Genomic DNA, 26,515 nt, shown 5'->3' on the forward strand with positions numbered 1-26,515 from the left:
GGGCGGATCTCACCCCCTCCCCCCCCCAGCCTGTGTTGATACCAGGGATTGCCCTGATCCAGGTGCAGTACCCTGCACTTGGCCTTGTTGAACCTCATTAGGTTCACACAGGCCTATTCCTCAAGCTTGCCCAGGTCCCTCTGGATGGCATCCTGTCCCTCAGGCATGCCAGCCACACCACTCAGCTTGGTGTTGTCTGTAAGTTTGCTGACAGTGCACTTGATCCCACTGTGTCACTGATGAAGGTATTAGAACCAGTACTGGTCCCAGTACAGATCCCTGAGGGACACCACTCGTCAAACAGTCTCCATCTGGGTATTGAGCCATTGACCACTACCTTCTGGATGCAACTATCCAACCAATTCCTCATCTACAAAAGAGTCCACCCATCAAATCCATATCTCCTCAATTTAGAGAGAAGTATCTTGTAGGGGACTGTTTCAAAGGCCTTACAGAAGTCCAGATAGACAACATCAGGAGCTCTTCCCTTGACCACTGATGTGGTCTCTCCATCATAGAAGGCCACTAGGTTGGTCAGGCAGGACTTGCCCTTGGTGAAGCCATGCTGGCTGTCTCAAATCACTTCCCTGTCCTACATGTGCTTTAGCATAGCTTCTAGGATGATCTGTTCCATGATCTTCCCAGGCACAGAGGTGAGGCTGACAGGTAGGTAGTTCCCAGGGTCCTGTTTTCAATCCTTTTTAAAAATGTGTGCAATGTTTCCCTTTTTCCAGTCCCCAGAGACTTCACCTGACTGCCATGAACTTTTCAAATATGAAGAATGGCTGAGATAGCTCTCCACCACATACGATGGTGGTGAGATCCATCAGGTTCTCAGGAGAGAACCTGATCTTCTCTTACAGTGGGAGGGACTTCACTCCTTCAGTCCCTGTCTTGCAGGCCATCCCCTCGAGCGGTGTGGGAAGAGACATTGCCAGTGAAGACTGAGGCAAAGTCCTTTCTCATTCACTCTCTCCAGAAATTCTAAGTTGAGGCAAGAAGCTTCTTCATCAGGAGTTGTTTTCACTTACACTCACACAGGTCTGCAATAAGTTTGGATTCTGACAAATCTGAATTTTCCAAAGAAACCTGTTTCATTAGAAAATTCCTTTCACCTCTTTTCCATTTGAAAAGGTGATTATTACTACTGTAAAAAAATCCTCTTGAAAACACAGAGACATGCAATATACACAAATTCAACTCTCACTGTATTCTTAATTCCAAGCTAACTAAAAAGACATTGCATTTTGACTACTATTCTTAGGAAAGTCCACTAATGTACAGAAAGTCATAAAATATAAAGATCTCTTGAGGTGACAGGGTGACCACCACCTTTACCCGATACACAATGATTTTGAAAATTTTAAACAGGTGGTGTAAACTTAACATCCAGTATGTGCCTCTGGAAGCAGTTCTTCAAAGTAACAAGCAGGTAAGTAATGTTCTCTGCAAAAAGCAGCATGAAAACCTAGGAACATCCTACATATAGAATACCTTAGTTGAAAGTATATACTGTAGCATCACCACAAGTAAATGGAAAGGAGAATGAAAAAGAAAAAGAGAAGGTTAGAAGACTGCAGGGCTAGATGTAATAACCATAAAATAAGTATGCAATTAATTTTTTTTTTTTAAAAAAGGAAGCAGGGAAACACCGTAACGGGAATACTTCAGCCCAGTAATCATTCTACTGTTTCCATTTTACTACTCAGAAATATTCAGAGTTTCTCACCACAAAAGACAAAGCGTCACAAAGTGTGATTGGGCAATGGAAAATAAAAGAGAGACACGAGGGCTTTAATTTAGCCAAACGCAACTGCCATGGTAACCTACATGACAAACAAAGATTAAGACAACAGATTAACAATCTGTTTTCGCTGCTCTGTTCCACAATTTTCACTTGTTGACTTTTAAACTCTTATTTGTTACTGACCCCCAATATAGTGCTGTGACAAATTTCAAAAAAAGGAATTACATTCAGTCTTGCACATTTTATTCCTGAGCATTGAAAGTATGCTTGAAGAAATGCTGCATTGTTGCCAGCTTTGTGCTGCAGTTTGGAAGATAAATTCTATCTCAAGTCAATTCTTGGGAAACTTGCTCATTGGAAACCGATCACTGGTATTTTTACTTTCTGACTTATGAGAAAGGAGTCTGTCTGCAATCTGTTTAACTACTAATTTTCAGACTGGAATAAACAGTGCAAATAAATTAAAATTAGATAAAGTCTTCATGTCACTAACTCTTCTTAGAGCTGACCTGCAAAGTCCCACCATCTGCTACTGCTCAGCAGAAAGCAAGCAGTGTCTTTATTTTCTTAAAAAGCATTTGCATCACCACAGGTGGCCAGAAGATAATAGGAAAACAGTAATTTTTACAGTATTTCCCATTTATGCTGTCTGGCACTCTGCTTCCTTATGGAAGTGTTATTTCAGAAATGGACGACAACCTAGTCAGGCATCGTAACTACGAGTAGCACAAAGGGCAGTCCCTATCCCAAACTTTCAAACATGCCTATGTACAAAATTACATCATAACACAGTAAAGATAAACACCCTCCAGAAGATGTTCATTTAGCTGTTTCATTATAGAATATGCTAAAATAAGTTATAAATCAAGAAGGCATTAATGGCAGTACTCAACACAGTAACAGCATTCAATAAAAGCACTGAAAAAGTTGTTAAGAGAGCTAGCCAAATCAAAATGACCCCAGAAATAAAGAAAGATGAAAGCTTAGCATGCATTTCAGACACATGGAAGAAGATATTTCTGGTTAGTGCCACATGAAAAGAGTAATTGTTGGATGCTTCAGTGTGCAATAGAGATTGAGTTCCCCAAACAAGAAGTATAGCATGGATAGAAAGATATGCTCAGTTATCGTATCAAAAGCACTTACAAAATGATAATAGAAAGCCTCTATCACAAAGTCATTTAAGTTTACACTGAGAATTTAAGTGTTTTAAACCTAATGTTCAGAAACAACACAGAAAACTACTTGGAAAGCTTATCAGAAAAAAAAAGGAGAAATCTGCTATGAAAGGAAGAAAATGCTTATAGCTTAAGACTGCACAGAGTGAACTGGAAAATCTGAAATGGGAAGTCATAACTAGGGACTAGACATCCACAACGTGTAACAGTTGCAACTACTGGATTAAATGCAAACACCAAGTACAGTCAATATTTCTTAATAGCACAGTGAAGCTTAATAAAGTTGCCTTGCATTGATAGGAAAATGCCAGTTTCTTTTACTGGTGTATGAATAGCTTAAATTCCAATGCAAATGTGTATAACATACACATTACTGATGGCTCTCCAAAGATAACCATCTTCAGTTTCTGTGATACATCATTAACAGAGGAGCTAAGCGGGAGATGACATGTCTACTTCTCAAAAATTGTGATCCTCCAACAGGTGGCTGCAAAACTTGCCAAAGATGCACTGTTTAGCCAGCTCAGCTAGCTGTTTATTTTACTCTAAGAGGATAATATAATGAGGTAACATGCTAAAAAGCTTAGGACTACACTGGCACTACAGATATATGATTATTTAATAATATGATAGTCATTTGGGATTGACTAACGCTTTCACAAAGCCTTAATTTCTTACGTATCATTCAGTCAGCAGATATTTTATTTTAAACTTTAGAAGCCTTCTTGAACAAGTCACAACTGTTAAAAAGGGGAAAATGTAAAAGGCAAGCAGGCAATAGTTATTCAAAAGGCAAGCAATTTTTTTGAGAACATTCTTTGAATAGGCTTTTGCTAATCTATCTAAAAGTTGCACATTTACTTGCTTGACAACTTAAAAAAAATTTTTTTTAAACTTTTTTTTTTTAATAAAATACTAGCAGAAGAATGAAAGGCTGTAAAGATAGACTGACAAGTAAGAAGTCATGACATCCATGAGGCAATAATTAGCAGCCTCTCCAGGAGATGGGAAACTAGAAAAAAGGGCATCATATTTCTAGATAGCGAATCTGCATTGTACATTTATTTACTTTTTAACATACTCTTTACATTATTAAAAGAGTAGGTAAGAGCTATAGCAAAATCTTCCACTGCTTCTCAACAGCAAACATCTTAAAAATCCCAACCCTGTCTACTTCTGTTACTTTTAAAGCTTTGTTCAACTTCTATTTTTCAGACTAATCTTTTATTCTGAGCATCTGCCACAATTTGTTTCAAAAGAAATAATTGATAAAATGGGCCAAGATGGAACATGAAAGTTTTCTCATAAGTTCTTAAACCAGTTTTAAAGTTTCTATCCTTTGGGCTATGACTTGAAATTTGGCAAAAAGATCAGAGATACTTCAGGAACATGCCATTTCCAATCATCATTAAAATCTATCCAAAATCTGACCAAGTTATCAAGCCTCTGAAAACTTTACACCATCCTCAGCATAAATGTGATGACAGCTTCTAGTTCTCTGAAGACATATGCTTTCATTGGATATTTGTTGGTCCTTCATGTTGTCCATATACTGACAAAGGAGTAAGTATCACATCCACAAAGCGTAAACTACACCAAAAATACAAATGCTAAGAATTTAATTTAAACTGTCTTCCAGGAGCCTTTATAATACTAGCCCAAGAAACCAAGAGCTGCGAAAATTGTATTTACTCTTAATGCATTGCCTAATTGCAGTCAGTGTGGAAGAGAAAGAAATAGGATCCCATGAGAAAAGTAAAAGAGATTGTGTACAATTATTTAATGGGTTGAGGTAGAGGCCCACACTGAAGCCTGGAGTATCTTAGGAGAAAGAAAAAAAACCCCAGATTTTGAGTGTGTTACTGAGAAAACAGACACAAGATGTGGATACACAGTTGTAAGACAGGGAGAACAAGATGTGACCACCAGGTATGAGTAATAAAGATGAGAATATAATCAGAGACTGCAATTGCAAACATTTCAAGACAGCAGAGTGTTCAGCATTAACCATGTTAAATTAAATTCACTGGAGGTCATCCAGAAAAGGAGATCAGAGTGAACAGGACTTTTAAATAATCTGTTTATATTCATCTCAAGCCACGAGCAATAGATCAGACAGTGAACAAAACTTACTGAACTATTTTCATAAAATGTAACCTAACATCTTCAAAAAACAAAGTCTGTGGGACCACACTTAGGGAAAAGAGGAATAATGGATTTTATTCAACATTAAAAAAAATATTAAGTTAAAGCTCAGAAATACATGGGACCTATCACAAAAGGAGAAAGGGAAGGATTCAAGGAAGGATTTAAGTGGAAAGAAGGTTAGCAATTCTGCAAAAAAACTTGCTAAATGAGTGACCTAAGAGACTTTATAAGAACCAGACTAAGACAAAAATCAAAACAGCCAAACGAGTAACGTTAAGCAACAAGCAAGCACCAGAGCTTATCAGGGAGGAACGACAATGAGGTGGAAGACAGTCCTGGATGGGACCAAGACAGGGTTACAGGAGCTTTGTTGATGGCTGTTTCAAGCGGAGTGAAAAGGAGACCTGCCAAACAGGAGGCAATCCAGGAGTGAACTGGAGGCACATCTGATTGAATTGAGAGATGGAAGAATATGGGACTGGCTGTGCTCCCAATTTTGGAGTCAAGTCAAAGATGATGTATCTCCTAACACTAGATAGACTAGCCTTAAGTAATACTTAAATTTCACCTAATTCCTCTGTCTTTGAAATCAATAGTTAGATCAACATTATAATCCCGTTCTAAATAATTAAAAAAAAAAACAAACAACAAAACAAACCCAAAACCTAAATAAGAAAAAAGGCAAAGTACAGACATGGAGAGAAATGCAAGGAAAGACATGAGTCACAGATATTACATGTCCTTTTTAAGTAATATACAGCATCACCATACATTTTTTCACACTAATTGTTAATTGTTTCATTTCCTTACACAACTATTAGCATTTATTTTCTGTAATATGTTTTATTTACTCACTCTAAGAAGCAAAATCAGCTAGGAGAATCGCAATTTTGAAGTTCTCAGCCACTAGAGTTTATACTGCAAGTTCTAAACATCTTCACCCTTGTAGGGTATGTAATGAATAAACAGGTAGGTGTTCCTGTACTGTGGTCACCAAGGCTGAAGCAGAAACATATTCCCAAACTCAATAGCAGCAGCTCTCACCTCTTTGTCATGTGAAATTCAGTTGTTGAGATCCTAGTATTCAAGATTGATGTACGCTCCTATGAAGTAGGATGCACTACTTTGTATGTACACTTTGTATGTACATACAGTACTCTGTATGTAGTTGCATACACATACACAGGGCGTCACACCCACATACACAGGGCGTCACACCACTTCTAACATAGTTTTACAGGAGCATAATCTATTTAGAAGACTTATACAGAAAAATAGCAACAAATCATTTGTGGCTTACTGATAGATCAATTCAAATTAACACTCCTAAGACAGCAACATCTTAAATTGTTGACTTTGACGCACTCTTCACATAGCACTAGGCTAGCCTACTCTCTTTTCAGAAAGTCCATCCTGTTGGTTATGGTCAATGAAGGATAATGAGAATAATTCTCTTACACAGACAAAGCATGGTATACCATTTAACAAAAGATCTTCTCCTTCTTCTTTCCAAACTTCTAATTTTATAAAATCTTTTTATAAATTAGGAGAAATTTTTTAAAAAAGAATATTGTATTTGATACTCTAAAGAAGAAGAGATTATCTGAATATATGGTAAAACCGGGAGAACTGAAAAAATTGCCAGATTGTTTTAAACAACCTGAAAAATAAGAAATATGTCTTTTCCAGTAACTTTATTGAGTATACTTAACCATAAACACTTTCAGATAGTGTGTGATTTTAAGTTGCCTGAATAACCTCGGTTCTACGGACACACTCTATTTTCCAATTAATTTAAAAAAAACTGTTTGAAAATGTTTTAAACATTTTTTAAAACAAAACAAAACACATAAAGGTTGAATATTGTTGGAGGGACCATGGAATGATTTTGTAGATAAGCTAGGTTATCTAGGAAAGCTTGATTGTTTTAAGAATTTGTCGGGCAAATTTACTCTACCCATTTTCCCTTCACCAGCTGGGTTAAAGTATTCTTTGGGAAAGATAAGAAAGATTTAAAGGAGTTAAAAAGACACATGTTCTCTCATATCTATGCCAATGATTTTTTGAGTATTTCTAATCAAGCTTCCGCTTAATGTGTAGAATAAGAATCATCTTAAATATACCAGTATTAAGGTATAGCAAGGTATTAAGTAGATTAATTAATATTTGTATAGTATTTTGAAGTTAATTAGTGAAGATAAAAACCCTGATTATCTTCAGTTGCTTAAACCAGTACAAAGAAATGTCAAAGACAAAAATTAATGGCAAGGATCGTAAAAATAAGTTCACTGCAAAACTTCATGGGGTGTACAGTATCATAAAAAAGAAAGACATCCTAATGTTGAATTCATTATCCAAAAGGAAGGAAAAGCACGTTAGGCGATATCTGTACCACAGTTTTGTAACAGTATGCAAACACCAGCAATAACTGCACACTGGCCAGATAGCCCAAAGGCACAGATAACACTGTAGCTGGAATGCCAGCAAATTTGCACTGACCCCTGTGCTATTTTGTATCAAAAGTCTTTTCAGAAGGAAAAAATTATCAACCATAGATATCCTGTTTGGGTTCTGTACAGTTTTGTGACATGCTGTTTTCTGTTGTTCCTTTAATTTATATTTTTGGTTAAGCGGCTATGGGACTGAAATGTTGTTAATCCTATAGAGCGCTTTGATTCAAAGAAAAATACTTAATGAAAACAACATATAAAGAACAGTATAGCAGACTAAGATATGAGTTAAAAAGTTAAGAAATCAATTTATGGGAGAACCTTTTAAAACTTATGCTTACCTGGATACAAAAGTGTACACACCTCAGCACAGAAAAATAGTTGGCCACTCTCATATGGGCAATTTTCATTAAAAGGACTAACACAGCTCTCTCAGGACTGATGATCAATTGATAGATCATGTCCTTCTTGGCAAAACAAACAAATAACAACTTTTTCAGTACTTACATCAAATGTGGGTGTGCTTTGCTGGGCACTCCGATTACATGGTTCTCTGAAGCAGTCGGTGAATGGAAGCAAAAGACCCATTGCAATAATGCGAGAACATAGTTTTTCTGCTTCTTCTTGTGGTGCGTTTTCCTGCTGGCTGAAGAGCTTTTCCAGCAGAGTTCGTCCTGACAAGGTGATGACACAGATCAATAAGAATCTGTAGCTATCTACAGGACACACAAATCTTAAGGCATTAAAATGCGTATTGAAAAACTCAACTGTTAGAAGCAAAAATATGAAATAAAAAAAGAATTCTTGAGAAAACTATCTGATAATGTCTTTAATATAAAATATTCCTATATAATAATTTGAACTGATCTGTAGACTGATTAAGATAGTCAAGAAAATATACATTGTGTCTGCTGCACTGCAAGGTGGGAACAAAAACCAAGAGATGCTATTGTAGCATCAATTTCCTATTTATTTATATTATACAATTACCTTGATGGGATAACTGAGATATGTCCAAGAAACGAAGTAACTTTTTTCCAAGGGTGTAACACAAAGTTATTACAGAATCAAGTGTCCCAACTCTTGGAATAAGCCTTTGTTTTTTGAGTCATAAAATGATCACAGTCTTTAAGAAATTGTGCTTTATTTCTTTGGAGAAGCTCTCAATAAAAAAACAACAACAAAAAAAACCCTGATAATATTCTGTTTAAAATTGTATTTCATGCAGCTCCAGAGCAGCAGAGTGCTCCAAACCAAAATGCAGTGCCACAAGCAGCAATTCAGAGAAGGAAAACTTTTTGAAGAGTGAGAAAAATAGGCTTATTCCTATTACACAGCTAGATTTCATGACCAAAATATTTTCTTTGTTATCTCACCAGAATATGAAGGAGGGCATATGTTATAAAGTATGTAACAGGAGACAATGCTAGAGGTTTGCAAGACCTTTGTGCTGTGTGCAGTTAGCCAGAAAGAGATTACAAAAATTAGTTACATACACAGGCTGTAGTAAAATCTATATTGTAAGAATATTGCTTGATTAAGCTCTAAAATGTCAAAAGATGCCAAAGTTCATATTTACAGGATATAAATAAAGATATGAAATAGATCTACTGGAAAAGAAAATGCAGACAGAGTAATAAAGTTAATTTCCTATGTTAATATGAACTAGCTGTGAATACAATTTGTATCAAATCAGTTTCTATAGTCTTTTTTTTGCGCCCACTCACTGGAAGCCAAAGGTATTTTCCAGAAAAAAATATACTGCATTAAGAAAGCATTTTAGTGTTATTTAAAGTAGTAATACTAACAACAACAATGTTTTTACATACAAATGCAAGGTCTCTGTTTGAATGTTGATTTTATTCAAAATGTAAAATTTCCCAGGCTTTTTGAATATACTAAAAAGATTTTATTTTTTTTAAACATCTGGATGCAATTTGAAAAGGACATTGTAAGTGACATTTAGCCCAAAGTTTCGGTATTATTTTAACTTCATATGGCAATACAGCCTAAAATAAACAAAACATTGAAATGTTAGAAGTTATTTCTAAGATTTTCTTCTCCACATCTAAAGATCTGATAATTCTGAATTATTAGACCAAGTTTCCTAGTCTTTTATTAGAAACAATACAGAACATTCAAGGGGGTAAGCCAGGGGATAAACTTGTAAGACACACAAGTTTTGTTACATTTGCTGATTAGTTTGCCTCTATTCCTTCATTTCATCACCTATAAGGTGATGATAAACATAATTGCTTATTCAACATTTCCCTCTATTTCGCTAACGATACAGTTAAATCTTCAGTCCTTACTTAACTGAAGATGGGCTTTCTTACTGAATGTGATTTTTAACAACAACCCACAGTTGCATCAATGTACAGCAATCGCCCACATGAAGAAAGGCAACACTATAAAACCATGTAAGCTAAGTGCAAATAGTAAGCTAAGTGCAAATAGTGAGCTACCTGCCAACAGAGGTTTTTGTGATTTTAGTAATTTTTCTTTGGGGTTGTAGTTGCCAATGCTTAGTGGTGCTGTAAAAAAAACCAAAAACACTAAACTCCCCCCAGCTACTACCCTCTTACTACAGTACATGGATTCTTCTAGCTATAAATACTGAGGTTAAGCTACATAAGCAAGTTTTAGAAAAAAATAAGAGTACAAGACTGGCATCACACTGACACCAAAGCACTAACAGGTAGCATTTCTGAGGTAAAGCACATCATATTGCCATAGTATTGCCTTAAATCACTGAGTAAATTTTAACATGGAAAGTTGAGAGATTGCAAGTGATGAGGATGAATGGGGAAGTCAATGCTTTACATTTATTTAAAATGCACAGAAGAAAAAATAATAAGAAGAAAATACACCAGAGGAAGAGCACTCTGCGCACACACACACATAAAATAGGACTAGGCAGGAAAACTAAATATTTCTTCATGCTATATTAAATATTCAAATGTTATCATGACTTTTGACTGTCAGACTTGAGATTTTTTTTTTTGTTGTTGTTCTGGATGTTTCAACATTTAAATGATCTTGTCATGTTTAGAGACTTTTCTCCTAGGCATCAAGAAGAATAGCCCCCTCCTCCCCCCGTACCCACTTTTTGCTTTAACCTAATTAACAGGAACAATACCTGTAAATGACAAAACAGGAAATGAGGCCTTTTCTTCCTTAATCTACTCATTCATTTGCTAATTTTTGTAGCAATTCTTAACAGTCTTGCTCAAGATCAAATACTATGTTCAGAATCTTAGTTGCCATTCAGTTGCAGTTTGCATAGTAGTTAATAATCATTAAGCAATGATAGTTAACAACTATTGCCTAAACACATTTTAGCATTCAGTCAATATAAAATAAGTATATATGTAAAAAAAGTCATTAATGAACTTAATTCCTCTTACTGTTCTCTGCATTACTTACGTCATTTTGTCCGTATGAGCCTGAAGCATTCTCTCCAGTGTATTATCAGTCGTGGAATAAATAGGGTAGTAAAACTTATTTAATTATATTAGTTAGTACATTTTAACCTAAAAGAATCAATCATTTAACTCTAATTTTAGTATAATTAAACTGTCCTTTGCATCAAATACACATTGAGACAAAAAAATAAAGGTTGTCAACACAAAGGTAATAATGTTTGGATAAAGCTGTGCTCTAACACAGCTTGTGTGTTCCTTACAATTGCTATGGAGACCTGAGGATAGACACAGAAAACTGAGGTACAGAAATACATTTTGCCAGTTCAGTTAACATACATACCAAATGCAAGCTGAAAAAAGTTCAATTTTCAATGCATACAGAAATAGCTTCACTGTGAAGAGCTGTGAAAGAAATCTCTGTATCAACAATAAATGGGTTATATGTTTAAAGCACTGGGCAATATATTTAGAGCAGACTGTTAAGCCACTGAAGTTTTGTACCTAACCAGCAAGGGCTTATCATCAAATTGAATGGTCATTACAAGTGTCAGAACCTCCCACGCCCCATCAACCATAAAAAACCATCCGAAGTTGTAAAAATGACAATACATATTTTCCTTACAGGGGAGTGAGGAGGTAAACCCTACCAAAAGAAAGTGTGCCAATGCTTGAGAATGTCAATCATTTCCTCGAGGCAACACCATGCCGCACTGCATCGCTCGACGGATGGAGTCGCTGCGGCACCGTAGTTCCAGACAGGGCTAAAGCTATTTTAGATGGGAGAGCAACATCTGAAAGCCACCGCTTACTAAGAAGTAGTTCCTCCCTTGCCAAGGGCATCTGATATTTCACCTACTTTTAGGTAAAACCCAGTTGTTCACTACAGCTGAAGCATTCCAGCTCCAAAGTCCTCTGTGGCCTGGGGAGCCTGGTGCCAAATCCACCCCTATCTTGCTGTCTTCTTACCCTACCTGCACCTGCACTGATGTCAAAGCAAGAGACATCCGTGAAGCAGCAAGAATCACATTTATGATTTTGATTAAGGGCAAGATAAGGTTATATTTTTGCTTAGGTATAGCAAAATATCTCTTTAACACTGGACACCACAGGTTTTTAACTATTTTTGTTTGGAATTAGGAATGGTTTGCTAGTACCCCATCTATCTGCACTACACACACTTGGAGTTAATTCAAATTAAAATGACTTTGTGTCTATATGCGTGAAATTGACTGTACAATATTAATCCCTGAATCTATTCCTTAAACAGCAAAACCAAAATCACAGCCATATTTAATGCATAGGCTAAATTCCAGTCAAATTCAATGGCAAGATTTTGAGCTACAATTTTTCATCTTTGGTTTATAAATAAAATGCAGCAAGAACAGCCTTTTTCCTCAGACACCATTAATCACCTCATATATATAACTTACATGAGGCAATACCTGAATGTGTGCTTAATAGGTGAAGATGGTTGCAAATAACCTGGAATAATTAAATGATTAATGGTTTCATAATTATTAAATTATCAGCTGATTTCTCTTACAGGGATTTAAATGCAATGGTAAAGCCATTTCTCTTGGTTGCCTTTACAAAGAACAAAGATATCTCAGCTGTCTTCCCCCCCCCCCAAAGGGTTAAAAGAGTTTCCACTTTTCATATTTTAAACAACTTTTCTTCCCAGAAATCCCAGGTCATGAAGTTCCTGGAGCCTGTTCTTACCTTTCCCCTAAGTATTAGTTTGGCAGGAGATGGGAGTCATACCAAGTTTTGAATTAGAGAAGAACTGCAACTAAGTTTCAGCCTTAGATCAAATCAGTATTCTGAGGATCTTGCCAAAACCCTCCAGCAAATGAAATTACTATAAACTCGTAAGTTATTTTTTAGGAGCTTAGAATGACTTATTAAATCCTAGTAAGGGATAAAAAGACTTTGTTTTTTTCTTTTCTTACAAAGGATTACACAATTAATTAACTAAAAGAATGGGAACATGAAATTAAGTTTGGAATTATCAGGTACTCTGCCCTTCTACGGGTATTTTTCAATACTTTTGCTTCTATAGCTCAGACTAGGTCTTCTGGCTCAGCTTCTGGATTCCATGTTCTCCACCCCTGTGTCATCTGCTGCTTCCTCCCATTCTCATTAAAATGAAGCACTATGATCTTATGATCTGTATGACATTGCAGGTCTTTGTCACATCACTATGACCAAGACTTGAGTAACACTGTTCATCATAACAACCTCTGGCAACAATTGTAGAACATGTAAGCTATTCACTGCAGAATGAAAATTCACAAATCCCAGTATGGTTTCCACTCATACTTGTCTCCTTTTTTGAAAAACGCAGGTAATTGATATTCTTGAATGATCATTTTCAACTTTAGATTTACTGCAACCGTATTTACTCAAATGCAAGATGGAGGGAGAAAGGAAACCTACCCCAACCAAAAGTCATTCTACAAACATTTCATATAATAATACTGTAAAATATGAACTATTATATATTATATAGTATGCATATAATAATTTCATATGATAATCCCACCCAGTATCAGCCTGACACAGACACAGCTTCTCCCTTGGCCTGGAGAGGTGCCTGTGTGTTTGAATTACACCTCCTACCATATGACAGCAACTGCTACAGACCTTGGCCATCAGTACTGATAATCTCAACCACCTTGTAGGTCACAACCTGAACCATGAGTCACTTTTGATAGGAGAGGAAGGAAGCAAGTTTGGTCTTTGTATTACAGTTATGTTATATTCCAGGACAACCTTTTTTCTCCTCAAGCAAACGCTAAAAATAAGGATCTACCATCTTCTGAACTGCAGGTTTGCTTTACACGTGATTGCCTATGGAATTATTGAATGTTGAAAGCACATTCAGTACTGTCCACAGATGAATACAGGCAAATCCCAACTCAATGAATTCACATTATATCTCTTTTCTTGTCCAGTCTGCTTAGAAGACCAATGTTTCAAAGAGCAGAGCAAACAATAAAATCCATAAGAACTATCAATACCATGAGCATGTATTTGGGTTTGCGTAATTATTGAGGGGAGAGAGAGGGACAAATTGAAGAGAGAAACAGGAGAAAACTACAGTAGTCACAGACATACTGAAAAAACCCCACACATGCATGCACTGAGGCACTGCACTACAGCAGAGCTTGCAATGATGTTTCTCTGAGGATCATGCTGTTATAAGCTCACATTTATCTTTGAAGATGTGTCTCCTATCCTCTTTACACTGCATTTGCAGAAGCCCAGGAGCACAGCTGTCAGTGAGAAGTTGAGACTAATGATCAAAATGAGTTAGACTACAAAAATTCCCCCTTCTGCCGGTCTCCGGCTATTCTCCTCTAACCACCAGAGCACTGCACTACACTTTCAGCACAGCAGCTGCATCAGCAAATTTTAACCTGTACAGACCAGAGACAGACTTTCCATTTTAATATTTTCTAATCCAGATTGAACAGCTTCAGTGTAATACCAGTTCTGAAGAGCCTATTGTGAGTCACGTCAAGGGTTAACAGTGACTCATGCACGTACTGCTTACATCTTTAAAAGCTGAAATCCGCTTGCCTTCTTTTCCCTAGTTTACTCTTCTTTTTTTTTTTCCACTTTAGTGAGATCAGAAATGCTCACACAGCAAAGATATTTCATAAGCTTTGAAGCCAAAAGTACCATAGGCCTTGTTCTATTTTTGGGAGATAGTACAGGAAGAAAAGGAAAAGGAAGAAGAGATGGACAAAATGGTGAATTTCCATTTAGAATATGTTTTCTATTAGTCTTACAAAAACATAAAAATATATTTCTAGTCTTCTTACGGTTTTTCATTTACAAAAGATTCCAATTACAAGCATAGTTCTATAAATTAAAAAAATAAAAGAAGAGAAAATAAGGAAAAAGAAAAGCGGATTTCTACAGCATTGAAAAGTTAGGAAACACTGCAATTCAGATATCTGCTGCCCTATATATCTCTAAATCATTCCTCCCTTCCAGTTTTTTTCTGTCTCCTTTTCTATGTGTACTACCATCAAGGTCACAGCTAAGTCAGGCCTAAATCATCTGGCAAAGCACCTGAACTGTGCAGCATCAAACGTTCCCCAGAATGCCAGAAGAGGACAAACATGTCCGAGAGACAGAAATACCGCAAAGATTTCCATATTTGTAGCTGAGCTAGTAGTTGCAAATACATGTAATTTCTTAAGTACTGTAAAGTACAAGTTTTACTCATTCATCATAGTCCCCCAAACTACACAGCAAAAGCCTGAACAATTTCCCTGGGGCAAATCAATCACACTTCATTTTCACCTTTCTGCTGTTTAATGTACTTTTCTAGATCTCAAATACACAAGGCACTGAGTGACTACTATTTCATATATAAAATTAATATTTCAAATATCAAAAAGTATTACATTTCTTTAATATTTTCCATTCATTTAATAATATTTTTGAATTTCCAGGTAGTTTTTCAGCTAACCTATACCAGTCAGCCTAGATGTAATGGGCAACATGTAACTGTTGAGAAAAAAGAGGTTTTCAAAGGCAGATGTGGAACCTGGGGAATTAAACAAAACTGTAAATCGGTACTTCAGCCAACTCTTCTTCTATTCAAATAACCAGCCCAAGTCCTGCATAAATGCATATGAAATATACATTTGCACTTAAAAAAAAAAAAAAAAAGTTTAGTCTCCTGCTTGCCTGGAGACTGACCTAGGAGATTATACGCAATGTTCCAGGATTAGAGACTTCATTTATTGTTCTTTTACACTGCAGTTTATAATCCTCTGCTGATTTAGATTGGGAAACTCTTCCAGATTTCTCATCCTGTGAGGTTGTTTTGGCTGTTTTTTTTATTATTGTTGGGTTTGGTTTTTTTAAAAGAGATTGAGTTTTCATTGACAGATACTTTCTTAAAACTGAGTGACATTTTTCTCACAGCCTGGTTATATAAAACATGGAAAACCCACCAAACAACAGGCATGCACATGCAACAGGGTTTCATAACAAAAAGAAAAAAAAAAATTGATCTTTCCACTATGAATAAACACAAAGTATGTCATAAGTCTAATTTCCAGGCAACATAAACCTTAAAAATTACAAAACTTATCAGGGTCTAGGGTTATGGTACAAATTTATATAATTCTGTCATAAAGATATTTCCTTTTGTTTTTATTATCAGTGTAATAGCTAATATCTGCATTCACTGCTCGTACACGTACATATGTTTCTAAGTGAAAAAAACCCAGAGGTTATATATTGACTTATGTATATATTTATATTGCAAGCTATCATATTATATACTATGTATATTATGTTATTTTATTCTTTATATATATTTATATCTTATATTATAGTCTTTAGACCACTACTAAAGTTAGGGAAGTGTGGAAATGCCTGAGAGAGTTGTCCTTTCTTATCTGATGTTCTGTCTCCAGATCTTCTGGTTCTGTTCACATGGAAGGCATATCATCTTAAATTCAGAAGTCAAAAGCAGAAAGTCTATCTAAACAACAGAATTAGGAAAAAACCTATATAGATGCTATCTTCCCCTGTGTGCCCAGTTTTCTATGCCTGTCTAAATGCAGTTCAATGTCATTTCAAAGTGAGGAATATATATTTGTTAAATTCCACTGAAGAATGTATTGATTGATGGATTGCTTACATTCACAGACTCTTCAAACAACTAGAATAAAACTACCAATTATTAATTTCATATCTGTCAGTCCTGTATCTGATCTGTTTCACAGTAAACAGCATGCTTTACTTTTTCCAAGCTGTCTGAATCTTTTGGCATCCCAGTGTCCCTCCCTTTATACTGTCCCATTTTTTAGTACACTCTTGGCTGTTAAAAATTTTCCATGAAAACTCTTGACTAGCTCTAAGTTAGAACCACAATATATCAATCCCTGTGCAACTCAGGCAATTTTTTTTCCTTTTATTTTAGCCCTTAATTATCACTAATCATTTAAACAGATTCCAGATTGTGCAAGAGAGCTTGAATAACCGTATCATTGAGATTCAACTCATTCAGCTATAACAAGCAGCTCATTACACAGTTTCAGAAAAGGAATCACATAATGCTAAGAGTTTCAAGTGTTCAAGACACCCCAAAGAAAGCCAAGGACCACACATGCATGTGTTACCTTTAGGAAGCAAGGGCATAAGCTGCCACCAGCAAGAGAATCCTGCTGCTGCCCCGGGGGCCACTACAGCCCACAGGGCAAAAGTGTCATCTCATACTAACACCACTGAAATTCTTCCAGGAATAAGAGGTCTGACAAAAATTTGAAAATAGGATTCCCCAAAAATAAAGATGACAAGGAAAGACACCAGATTTAGTGAAGTAAAAAGACTCTCCAAAAAGGATGTTACAAACAAAGTTTTTTAAAAAAACAAAATCGTCTCACTCTTTATCCATAGTATTCCGTGATTGAACCAAGCAGCTATATTTTAAAACAGCTTGCTCCACTTGTGTGGCTAGGAGATATGGCAACAACACCAATTTCAGCATAGCCCTAAAGGTCCATTAAAAGATTGGGCAACCCCCAGTATCAATACAGGCTTGCAGGGATTGCAGGGATGAAAGGATTGAGAGGAGCCCTGCTGAGAAGGACTTGGCGGTACTGGTGGATGAAAAGATGGACATGACCCTGCAATGTGCACTCACAGCCCAGAAGGCCAGTTGTATCCTGGGCTGCATCAAAAGCAGCGTGGCCAGCAGGTCAAGGAGGTGATTTTGTCCCTCTGCTCCACTCTGTTGAGACCCCACCTGGAGTCCTGCATCCAGCTCTGGAGCCCTCAGCACAGGAAAGACATGGACCTGTTGGAGAGGGTCCAGAGGAGGGCCACAAACATCATCAGAGGGATGGAACACCTCTCCTGTGAAGAAAGGCTGAGAGACTTGGGTTTGTTTCAGCCTGGAAAAGAGAAGGTTCCAGGGAAACCTTACTGCAGCCTTCCAGTACTTAAAGGGGGCCTATAAGAAAGGTGGGGAAAGATTTTTTTTTAGCAGGGTCTGTTGCGACAGGACAAGGAATAATGTTTTTAAACTAAAAGAGGGTAGATTTAGACCTGATATAAGGAAGAAATTTTTCCTTATGAGAGTGGTGAAACCCAGGCACAGGTTACTCAGAGAGGTGGTAGATGCCCCATCCCTGGAAACATTCCAGGTCAGGTTGGACAGGACTCTGAGCAACCTGATCTACTTGCAGGTGTCATTGCAGGGGCTTGGACTAGATAACTTTTAAAGGTCCCTTCCAACTCAAACGGTTCTATGATTCTGTGATTATTTTAACTTGCACTAAACATGCTGGAAAAAGCTGAAGCAGTCAGGTTAAAAAATGTAAACCTTGGTCATGATGAATGATGTCACAATGCCAGTCCAGTTCCTAATTTTGAAATTTGTATTATAATACAGAAAGACAAAAGTTTACTGAAAATTTCACTTGGTGATGAAAAGGTTGAGTCCTGCAAACACTAACATCAGGACAAAGATCAAGACCCAGCTCTACTCTTGCATTAATTATGCAATAAACTTCCACAGCCTGACCAAGCCTATCACAACACTAGGCAGAAGTATAAAGAAATGAAGCTGTTCCTCTTTGGCAGAAGAGAATTAACACAATGGCGTCCTTTATCAAAACCACCAGTAATTTTCTTCTTCAGGTAAGTGATTTGTAGTGTTGCCATTTTGTATGGAAACCCAGGTGAATTCCTTCCTACCACTCCTACTTTGTCTAGAAAGCAGCTGTACATAAAAAACTATCAACATAGTCTTATCGATCTTTGCTAAAACCATGCTGCATTTTGTTCCATTTCTATTTACTCTTTTATGATATTCCAAATAACTAATTATATCTTATAATTTCCTTCCTCAAGATTCGTTCCAAAACCTTGCTTGTTGCTGCAGTCAACATAAGACGACTAAAATTGCACAGATCATGTGCAATAACAACAATATAACACTTCTTCTAAAGAGCAGGTTTTCTAACTTTGCTATCACTGGAGCTTCAAAATATATTAAAATGTTTGTGATGGCCTGTGACAGTGCTTTCAGAATTCTTGCAGATTAGCAAGTCTCTTAAATATTCTGTCTTCCTAACTTGAGCATTAAGCTCCTTGAAATTTTGCTTCCACAGTGACTAAGATTTTAAACCTTTCCCCCACACAGAATTTTCCAATATATGACATATGTGTAACAGGATAAGCTGAGACAAAGTATTAAACCATGCTTTTCCCCTAACTTGCACTATATATATTAATATATATTATATATATAGTGAAAGGTAAGAATATATTTTATATGTCACTAAATATCTTTCAGAGGCTGAAGTTGTTAAATCCCCAACTATAATACAGCAGTGGTACACAGTACAAAATACCTTTCTGAAAACGTTAACAAGATGCACCCTTCCACAACATTATATGACATGTATCCTTTTACTTCAATTTCTCTTCAGGTTCTAATGCAGTGTTATCGCAGATTACAGAATTGTGTTACTAAAGCTTTCATAATTATAGTGGATTATGATAAAAAAGGATCTATATGTGTCAGTCTACCAAATCTTTTAGGCACCATATGCATCTTTGGCAACTTTCATATTGTCTTTTCCAGGTGCTTAGGTTCCTCTCAGCAAGTATTTAATTCTGCCCATCTTTACCCTTTTAGTTTCTGTGGTGATTTGTGATGTGAAGGCAGTATTCTGTGCCAGGTTCTCACAGACTGCTGGAAAGCCACAATTCTTTCTGTCTAGCTCTTTAAAGTAAGAAGCTCCTCTGATGTCTTTTTGGGCAGCTATTACTAACAGTGTCTTTTTGTCAGTCCAAACTGATACGCACTGTTCTTTACAACACAGCTTTGTAAAACTTTATTCCCAATGATTCTACATTTCATTTGACATTTAATGCAGTCTGGCCCATGCCTACTTTAGAAGTAAATCCAAGTATTCGCTCAAGCAGCCGCAGGTGACAAAACACAACCAAAATGAACTAACAAGACTCTTAAGTGGGACACAAATAACAAATTTCTTTCAACCTACTCATTAGAGTCCCATCGTGCCTTAGCTTTCTTTCCTTTCCAGGACCTGTGCACCCAAGGTCTGACAATCTCCTCCCACTCTAAGAACTGCTGACTTTTTAATATTTATCACAATGTACAAAAGCTTTTCTTCTTTGTATCCATAAACAAAAACTAGTAAGATGAAGAAAGGGGGAAAGCAGAAAATTAGAACTACTTTCTTCCATGAAAAATATATACATGCATGCCTATACATTTGTACAGATATGTTCTTCTAGACTTCATCTGAATAAAACCATCTCCTTGCTGTAACTGGACCTTCATGTTCTTTCATTGATGTAATCAAGTATTTCTCTCAACTATTTCTAAGCATACTGTGTTGTCTTAACTCTTTGTGTGACACAAAAATGTTTACATACTCACCCTCTATTATGAAGGTAATGTTTTGGTTTTCTTTTTTTCTTTTTTTTTTTTTTTTTTTTTTGAGACTGTTAGCAGATGTTAATGTAGTTAATTATAGTGTTACTGCAGCATCAACTTCTTTTGTACAGTGATTTTTTTCCTTATCAGTGCAAGGAAGAGGAAAGGATACAAGCACATACTACTTACTATGCGCCTACAAAGGACATCCGAGGCAGGTCTCGGCATCAAATAAACCCTAGAATGAAAGCTGCCTCCTGTAATTACTTCCACAGGAAAGTTATCTATGCTTCCTCCTGATTCAAATTCACACCAGGTTCAGAGCTCTGGCACTCCTGATAAATTTCATACAGATTCTGAGACCAAACTATTCTTACTTTTACTGACAAATAAGAATGTCTCAATGATAAGTCTAATTTCTGACTAGGCTTACCTGCCACTATTTAGCTGCATATGTCGAGACACCAAAAAAATTAAATTCTCAAACATTTTTGTACTTCTTCTGTATTTATATATTTCCAGTTCATTTTATGTATATTAGGATTTACTTTTACAACTGTGATGTTGTATACACACACATACACAATCTCACTGCTTCTTACTGTTGCAATCTGCTAATTGATTTAATGGGTTCTATCGTCTATGTGAAAAAAGTCATGTTCTGTATTTATCCGAGAATAAAACAAGGCTTTGAATCAGAAAACATAATCCACTTCTTATTCACGGTCAGAAAACCTTTCCATCAATGTAAAGGAAACTTATTCTGGACAGCAGCAATATGGAAATAAAATGAGGAACAGTAATTTTGTACTCAAGGTAACACAATCCATCTCATTGTCCCCAACTTCAGTCACCTTCCTGTTCCCCTTGTAGCAACTCACCTCATTCCCCAAAAAGATAAATTGCACGCATAAAAATAAGTTACCAGAAACCGATGTATTCTACCTAGCTGCTACAGAATGATAGTTTTAAATGTACCTAAAAACAAAAGCCACAGTCACAGAAACACCTACACATACACGCTTCATCACCACTATTCCTTATGTAAGTTCAAATTTTGGCAGGAGTTGTTTATAAGGAATACACTTGGCCATATCCTGAGCTTGGTTAAACTACAGCACAAACAAAATACCTTTCCTAATTAGTATTTTTGCATTTTTCTATCACCATGATTCACATTAGAACTTGATCCCTCATATACAGGCAGCCTAAAATATTGCTAAAGAGGCTTTTCAATTCCAATTTTATGTTAATTTAGACACCACCACAGCATGGAGAAAACGGTGAGGCCTGCTTCAAGGAATAAAGTTTTTTCTGCAAAGAGGTGGCATATGCACAGTTGTTTTTTTTAAAAAAAAACCCAAACAGACAAACCACCCCCCCAAGCTACTAAATAATTTATAAATATTTTAAAAAAAAGATAAAACACAATTAAGTCCAAGAAATATATTCAAATTTAAATTCCATATAACTATTCCCACCGGAACAATCCACTGCTCTTTTCACAGAAATTAAACCACTGAAGCACGCAACGTCCTTTAATGACCAGTTCTAGCCAGATCCCATGTGTGATGGATATTATACCGATATGATGGATATCTCAGATCCAAGTAGAGCTTCATGGACCTCCAGCTATAAACTGTCTCTTTTCCTTTTCTCCTTTGCACCCCCAGAAGAGACCAGCAAGCAACCAAGACAACAAATTTTTACTCCAGACATGAGGCAGGCTACCAGTCAGACCTCAGAACAGGGTTGCTGCTCAGGAGGAGGTTGCCCGAGAGATGCAACCACTCAACCCCATGACCAAAACCTGTTACTCCCAAAGTTCTAGATAAAGATCAAAGTATTAATCATGAGACCACCATCAAAACAGGCCTGTGGCAGCACTGCATTCCAGTGACATTACTCACGTTGCTCCGATTCCCATATTGCAGTGCTGGCACAGTAACATTAAAGCAACTTATCAGCACTCAGTAGTCTCTCAATAACATATTGCAGCCCATTTTCGAACACATTTTACTGTAGTTGGAGCGCACTATTGCAGTCCCCCTTTTCCCCCCCCACCCCCTGCCCCCTTCGCTCTCTCCAGGTTTGGGTTTACTAGGCAAAAAGAGGAGGATCTTTCCCTTCAGACGCTTACTAGCAACACTCAGCGTAGCACATGATCCCGTATCACATGAAGGGTTGTTAGAGGAGGCTGCCCTGCCCCACCATCTGATAAAAGAAACATTTGTATTACTGCTAACAAACATCATCAGTGAAACAGTAAACCATAAGTAGTCTTAAATAACAGTTGCATGATAATCATTCTCACCAGCATGCCAATAGATACAAATCCGTATTCACGTGATGATGTCCACAAGCAGAATGAAAAAAACCAACCAACCAACCACTTGAAAAAGTATCTAAAAAGATCTACTTTATGTCTCAGAAACAAACTTTCACCTTTTTTGTTCAAGTTTTCACATACTTGTCTATACTAAGGCCTTTGTATATGCCTGCAGACACAGCAATGGAACTGCAAGTGGGTGCAGATGACACTAGCATAGTGAGATAAAGTGGCCTTTGTGAGAAGCAGGCCGGCGCTCCATGGAAATCAGAAACTGGCTGTGAGCACACAAGCATGGGACTAACTTCAGGTTTTGTTCTATGGTAACCGGGATGTTTTGTTTGTTTGTCTCCTGTTTACAGCTAGAGCAGGACAAATGTAAACTTCTGAAGAGAAATTTAAAGATAAATCATCTGTTTGAAAGAGATTCATGCAGCAAGTGTGTTACAGCCAGACGACAGAGTTTAGAAAGGGCATGGGTTTGTCTGGGCCAGGTTTAATTATCATCTGGGGCAGCTGATGGGACTCTTACATTCATTTTAGGTAATGGACACCCCTACTGGCTCCTCTGCAATCTCTGCACGTCAAATTAATGTTATGATAAACTCCTGCTTATTAAATCCATCTATTAGCCCTTCATTTCTGTTACGCTAATGTTTGGAAATGTCGGTTTCGTTTTCCCACCAAGATACTCTCTTAACGTTAATGCAAATCATTCATTGCCACCTGCTGAAGTGGGAGCGCCAACCCTGTTCATTCAGGTTCAGCTCTTGTCCTCCTGGGAGTGCAACATAAAAGCCATGGCTCCACTGTGCATCAGGTAATCTAGAACTTGTAATTACTGTCACTGCAATTTCAAATACAGCTGTCCTCATCATAAAAGAAATAGATCTGATACCTGAATTACAAAATACCCATAAATTTGTCATCACCACATTCTTAGCTTATGCTTCAAATTTGAAATATCATACTTTATTTATTTCTTATATAGAGAAAAATCAAAATATACAAAGTCTCTACCATTCTGGTTGTTGGCTTCCATCTACATTTTACACTAAAACAGCCTTAGAAGAGTTCATATGGATCATTGTGAAAACCAAATGGCACACAGCCAAACCACAACATAGTGCAAAAGTAGGCCAGTCTATCTACATAGAACCTGCTGTCATTAAAATCGATGACTGAAGTGTTGTGGAATATTTTACTTGATTCTAGTTAGAAATGCAGAACAACACTGCAGTCACTGCACAGCAAGATGGGATTTAATGCTCTAGGCAAGAAGCTGATGTTTTTTTAAAGACAGAAATGAGCCACTATAAAGAATTTTATTTCTAAAAGCCTGATGGTAATCCCTGAGTTGATGCATCTCATGCATGCAATTAAAATACAACACTTTTCAAAAGCAGTATTCAAATTACAAGCAAATTATTTCTGTAATTGTCGCTGTGCAGACTGGCTTAAATAAAGAGGCTTTTCTGCTCTTAAAGCAATGAAAGCCAATGTGTGGGAATACTAATCTTAAGTTTAATTTCCCTTTTTCATGTACTTTAGTTGTTATTTTTATATTCATGATAATTTTCAGCTTGTAAATATATTTTTAAAAGAAGAATGATCAAAAAGAGATTAAGTTTTATCATGTCATTTCCAGTTCCCTCATTTCAAGCTTTTCTGTGCATGTATTGGACATTGGTCCCTTCACAATAACAATCTAAAGTGTTGGTAAGAATACCCAATAAACCAAAAGTTTTTAATAAGTAAATCAAAATCTTGAGAGGAAATGTGAAGAAGTCTGTTTCCCGGAAAACAGGTCTCTCAAAAGAAATTGCATGTTCTTGAAGTTTGCCACGTAAAATTTATTTCCATCATAGCACAACCATAAAGAAGAAAGTCTAATTACTGATGATGAAATTTAAAGCTTTGCTCTCTGAGCTGTTTATAAGCTGTCAAAGGTTGATAGCAAAAAAAAAAAAAGTGTGCTTTTTATATGCTATAGGTCTGAAAGTAGCAATCACCTCAAGTTGTAAAACTTTAGATAAGGATGTCTGAAATTAAAGCTAATAAAACAGGTGAAAGGGATTTAAAAAACAAAAAAAGATTCAGCTCATTTCACACGGGACTGGTTTCCTTCAGAGGGGGCTGGCTCTGTTTTTGTGTTAAAACTTGAATTCTAATTCTCAGGACTGAAATTGGGGATTTCTGTTCAAGACTACTGAAGAATGAAAGTATTCTTGTGATTTGAATACAGAAAATAATGTTAATGTTTTATCTGAGCATTTCAAACTCCTGGAGTTGGCTGCTGTGCAAAAAAGGCACTAATTTTAATTTCTGTTTCCAGACAGGTTCATTCATCAGTATTATTGTGTTGTCAAGCAGAGTAGAACATGCATAAAGAAAGCAACTATGAATGCAAACGATTACAAGTTATATAATGTTAAAAAACTACAGTATAAAACAAGATAGTCTTTTTATGCAAAAACAATTGTTGATGGCTTAACTGTTTTCTTACACATGATTTTTAAATCATGTCATTGCTCCCTTCATAAATCATACTATTTTGTTTAGTTGTCATAAAAGCATAAAAAAACCTCTCACTGCATTTTTTGCAAATAGTTCCGATACAGATGTAGTTATTGTGCTCACACATCTAGAACAGACTTCCATTCAGAACAAACCTGATTATAGATTGACCTGTTTTAATCCTGTAACGGATGCTCATAGGGCATGTTCTCTATATTCTATATAAACATGTTCTACAATTTTCTTAAGTGAAAAAATAAATGGAGTATGCTGCTGAGTTTCCTCTGTATACATACCTCCTATGTGGCAGAGGCCTTCTCTATTGCAAATCCATTAGCCTTATATAGAAACTTCAGATAAGGGGAAGAGAAAGGGGGGGAAAAAAACCCTCAAAGTGCAGGAAAACATAACCACCTATTCATACTGTTTCATCTGTAAACTCTATATTCCTATGCCTCTGTGAGAGGATACGAGCTGCCTAACAGGCAAGGTAAAAGAATGCTTTCCTGAATGAGTAGCCTTACATAGCCTGAGCAGCAGCCTGCCAAATCTACCAAATTGTATTTCCCCCAGTTTCCCTTCTCTTCTCCGTTTTAGGCTGCCTTTTCAAGTCATTAACACTTTTTCTCCTACTCTTTTCCACATCTGAAGGGAAAATTGGTTTCTTTCTGTAGTGCAGTCCATCTGTGCTTGCATGGCTTTTTCCTTTTTGTACTAAGCAAATCCTCATTGCTGCCTCCGTCTAACACCAGGTGCAGCGCTCAAATATTTACAGTACATCAGAACAGTGCCTAGCACAAGAAAACCCCAAACAGGGTCACAGTTACAGAAAGCTTCACATCTGAAAGATCTATTGATGCAGAGAGCTGGTCTGCCTACAATAGTGCAGCTCTTCGCATTTTTCAGCAAGAATAATTTAAGGCATCCAGCCTTTTCTACAAGATTTAGACAAAGGAGAAAAGCAGAAAGAAAAACTTCAAAGAGTTATGCACTTCCTTTACTGGCAGTACTGCCAGGCTGACACTGAATAGAGAGGCTATGCTCATTAATGAAACGTGACTGTGTTTATAAGATCAGGCCTTCGATTATAAAACTGTCAACACAAGTAAAGACGATAGTACATGCAAAGGACTGAATTCAAGTATTTTAAATACATTTCCAAAGACTCTCCAGAAAAAAACCTTAATACATGTCACTCACCTGAAAAGACATTGGGAAATGTCTCTGTAGAAGCCTGCACCCCTGAGGACTTTCTTGAATGAGTCAAAGGCACTCTTTC

At 36.7% G+C, this 26,515-nt stretch overlaps 1 protein-coding gene across 1 annotated transcript in view; it reads right to left on the minus strand.

Moving 5' to 3' along the window:
- Positions 1-26,515, minus strand: part of LOC104621584 (formin-2-like) — a gene marked incomplete at its 3' end in the record, with an annotated part of 76,732 nt that overhangs the window by 45,485 nt on the left and 4,732 nt on the right. Inside the window, 2 exon segments of the mRNA XM_010288106.1 lie at positions 8,031-8,197; positions 26,437-26,515. The exon segment at positions 26,437-26,515 is cut by the window's right edge and continues 1,944 nt beyond it. Of these exon segments, the coding sequence (XP_010286408.1) occupies positions 8,031-8,197; positions 26,437-26,515 (246 nt within the window).

The sequence above is a fragment of the Phaethon lepturus genome, unplaced genomic scaffold (genome assembly GCF_000687285.1).
Source record: "Phaethon lepturus isolate BGI_N335 unplaced genomic scaffold, ASM68728v1 scaffold1445, whole genome shotgun sequence".
Lineage (NCBI taxonomy): Eukaryota > Metazoa > Chordata > Aves > Phaethontiformes > Phaethontidae > Phaethon > Phaethon lepturus.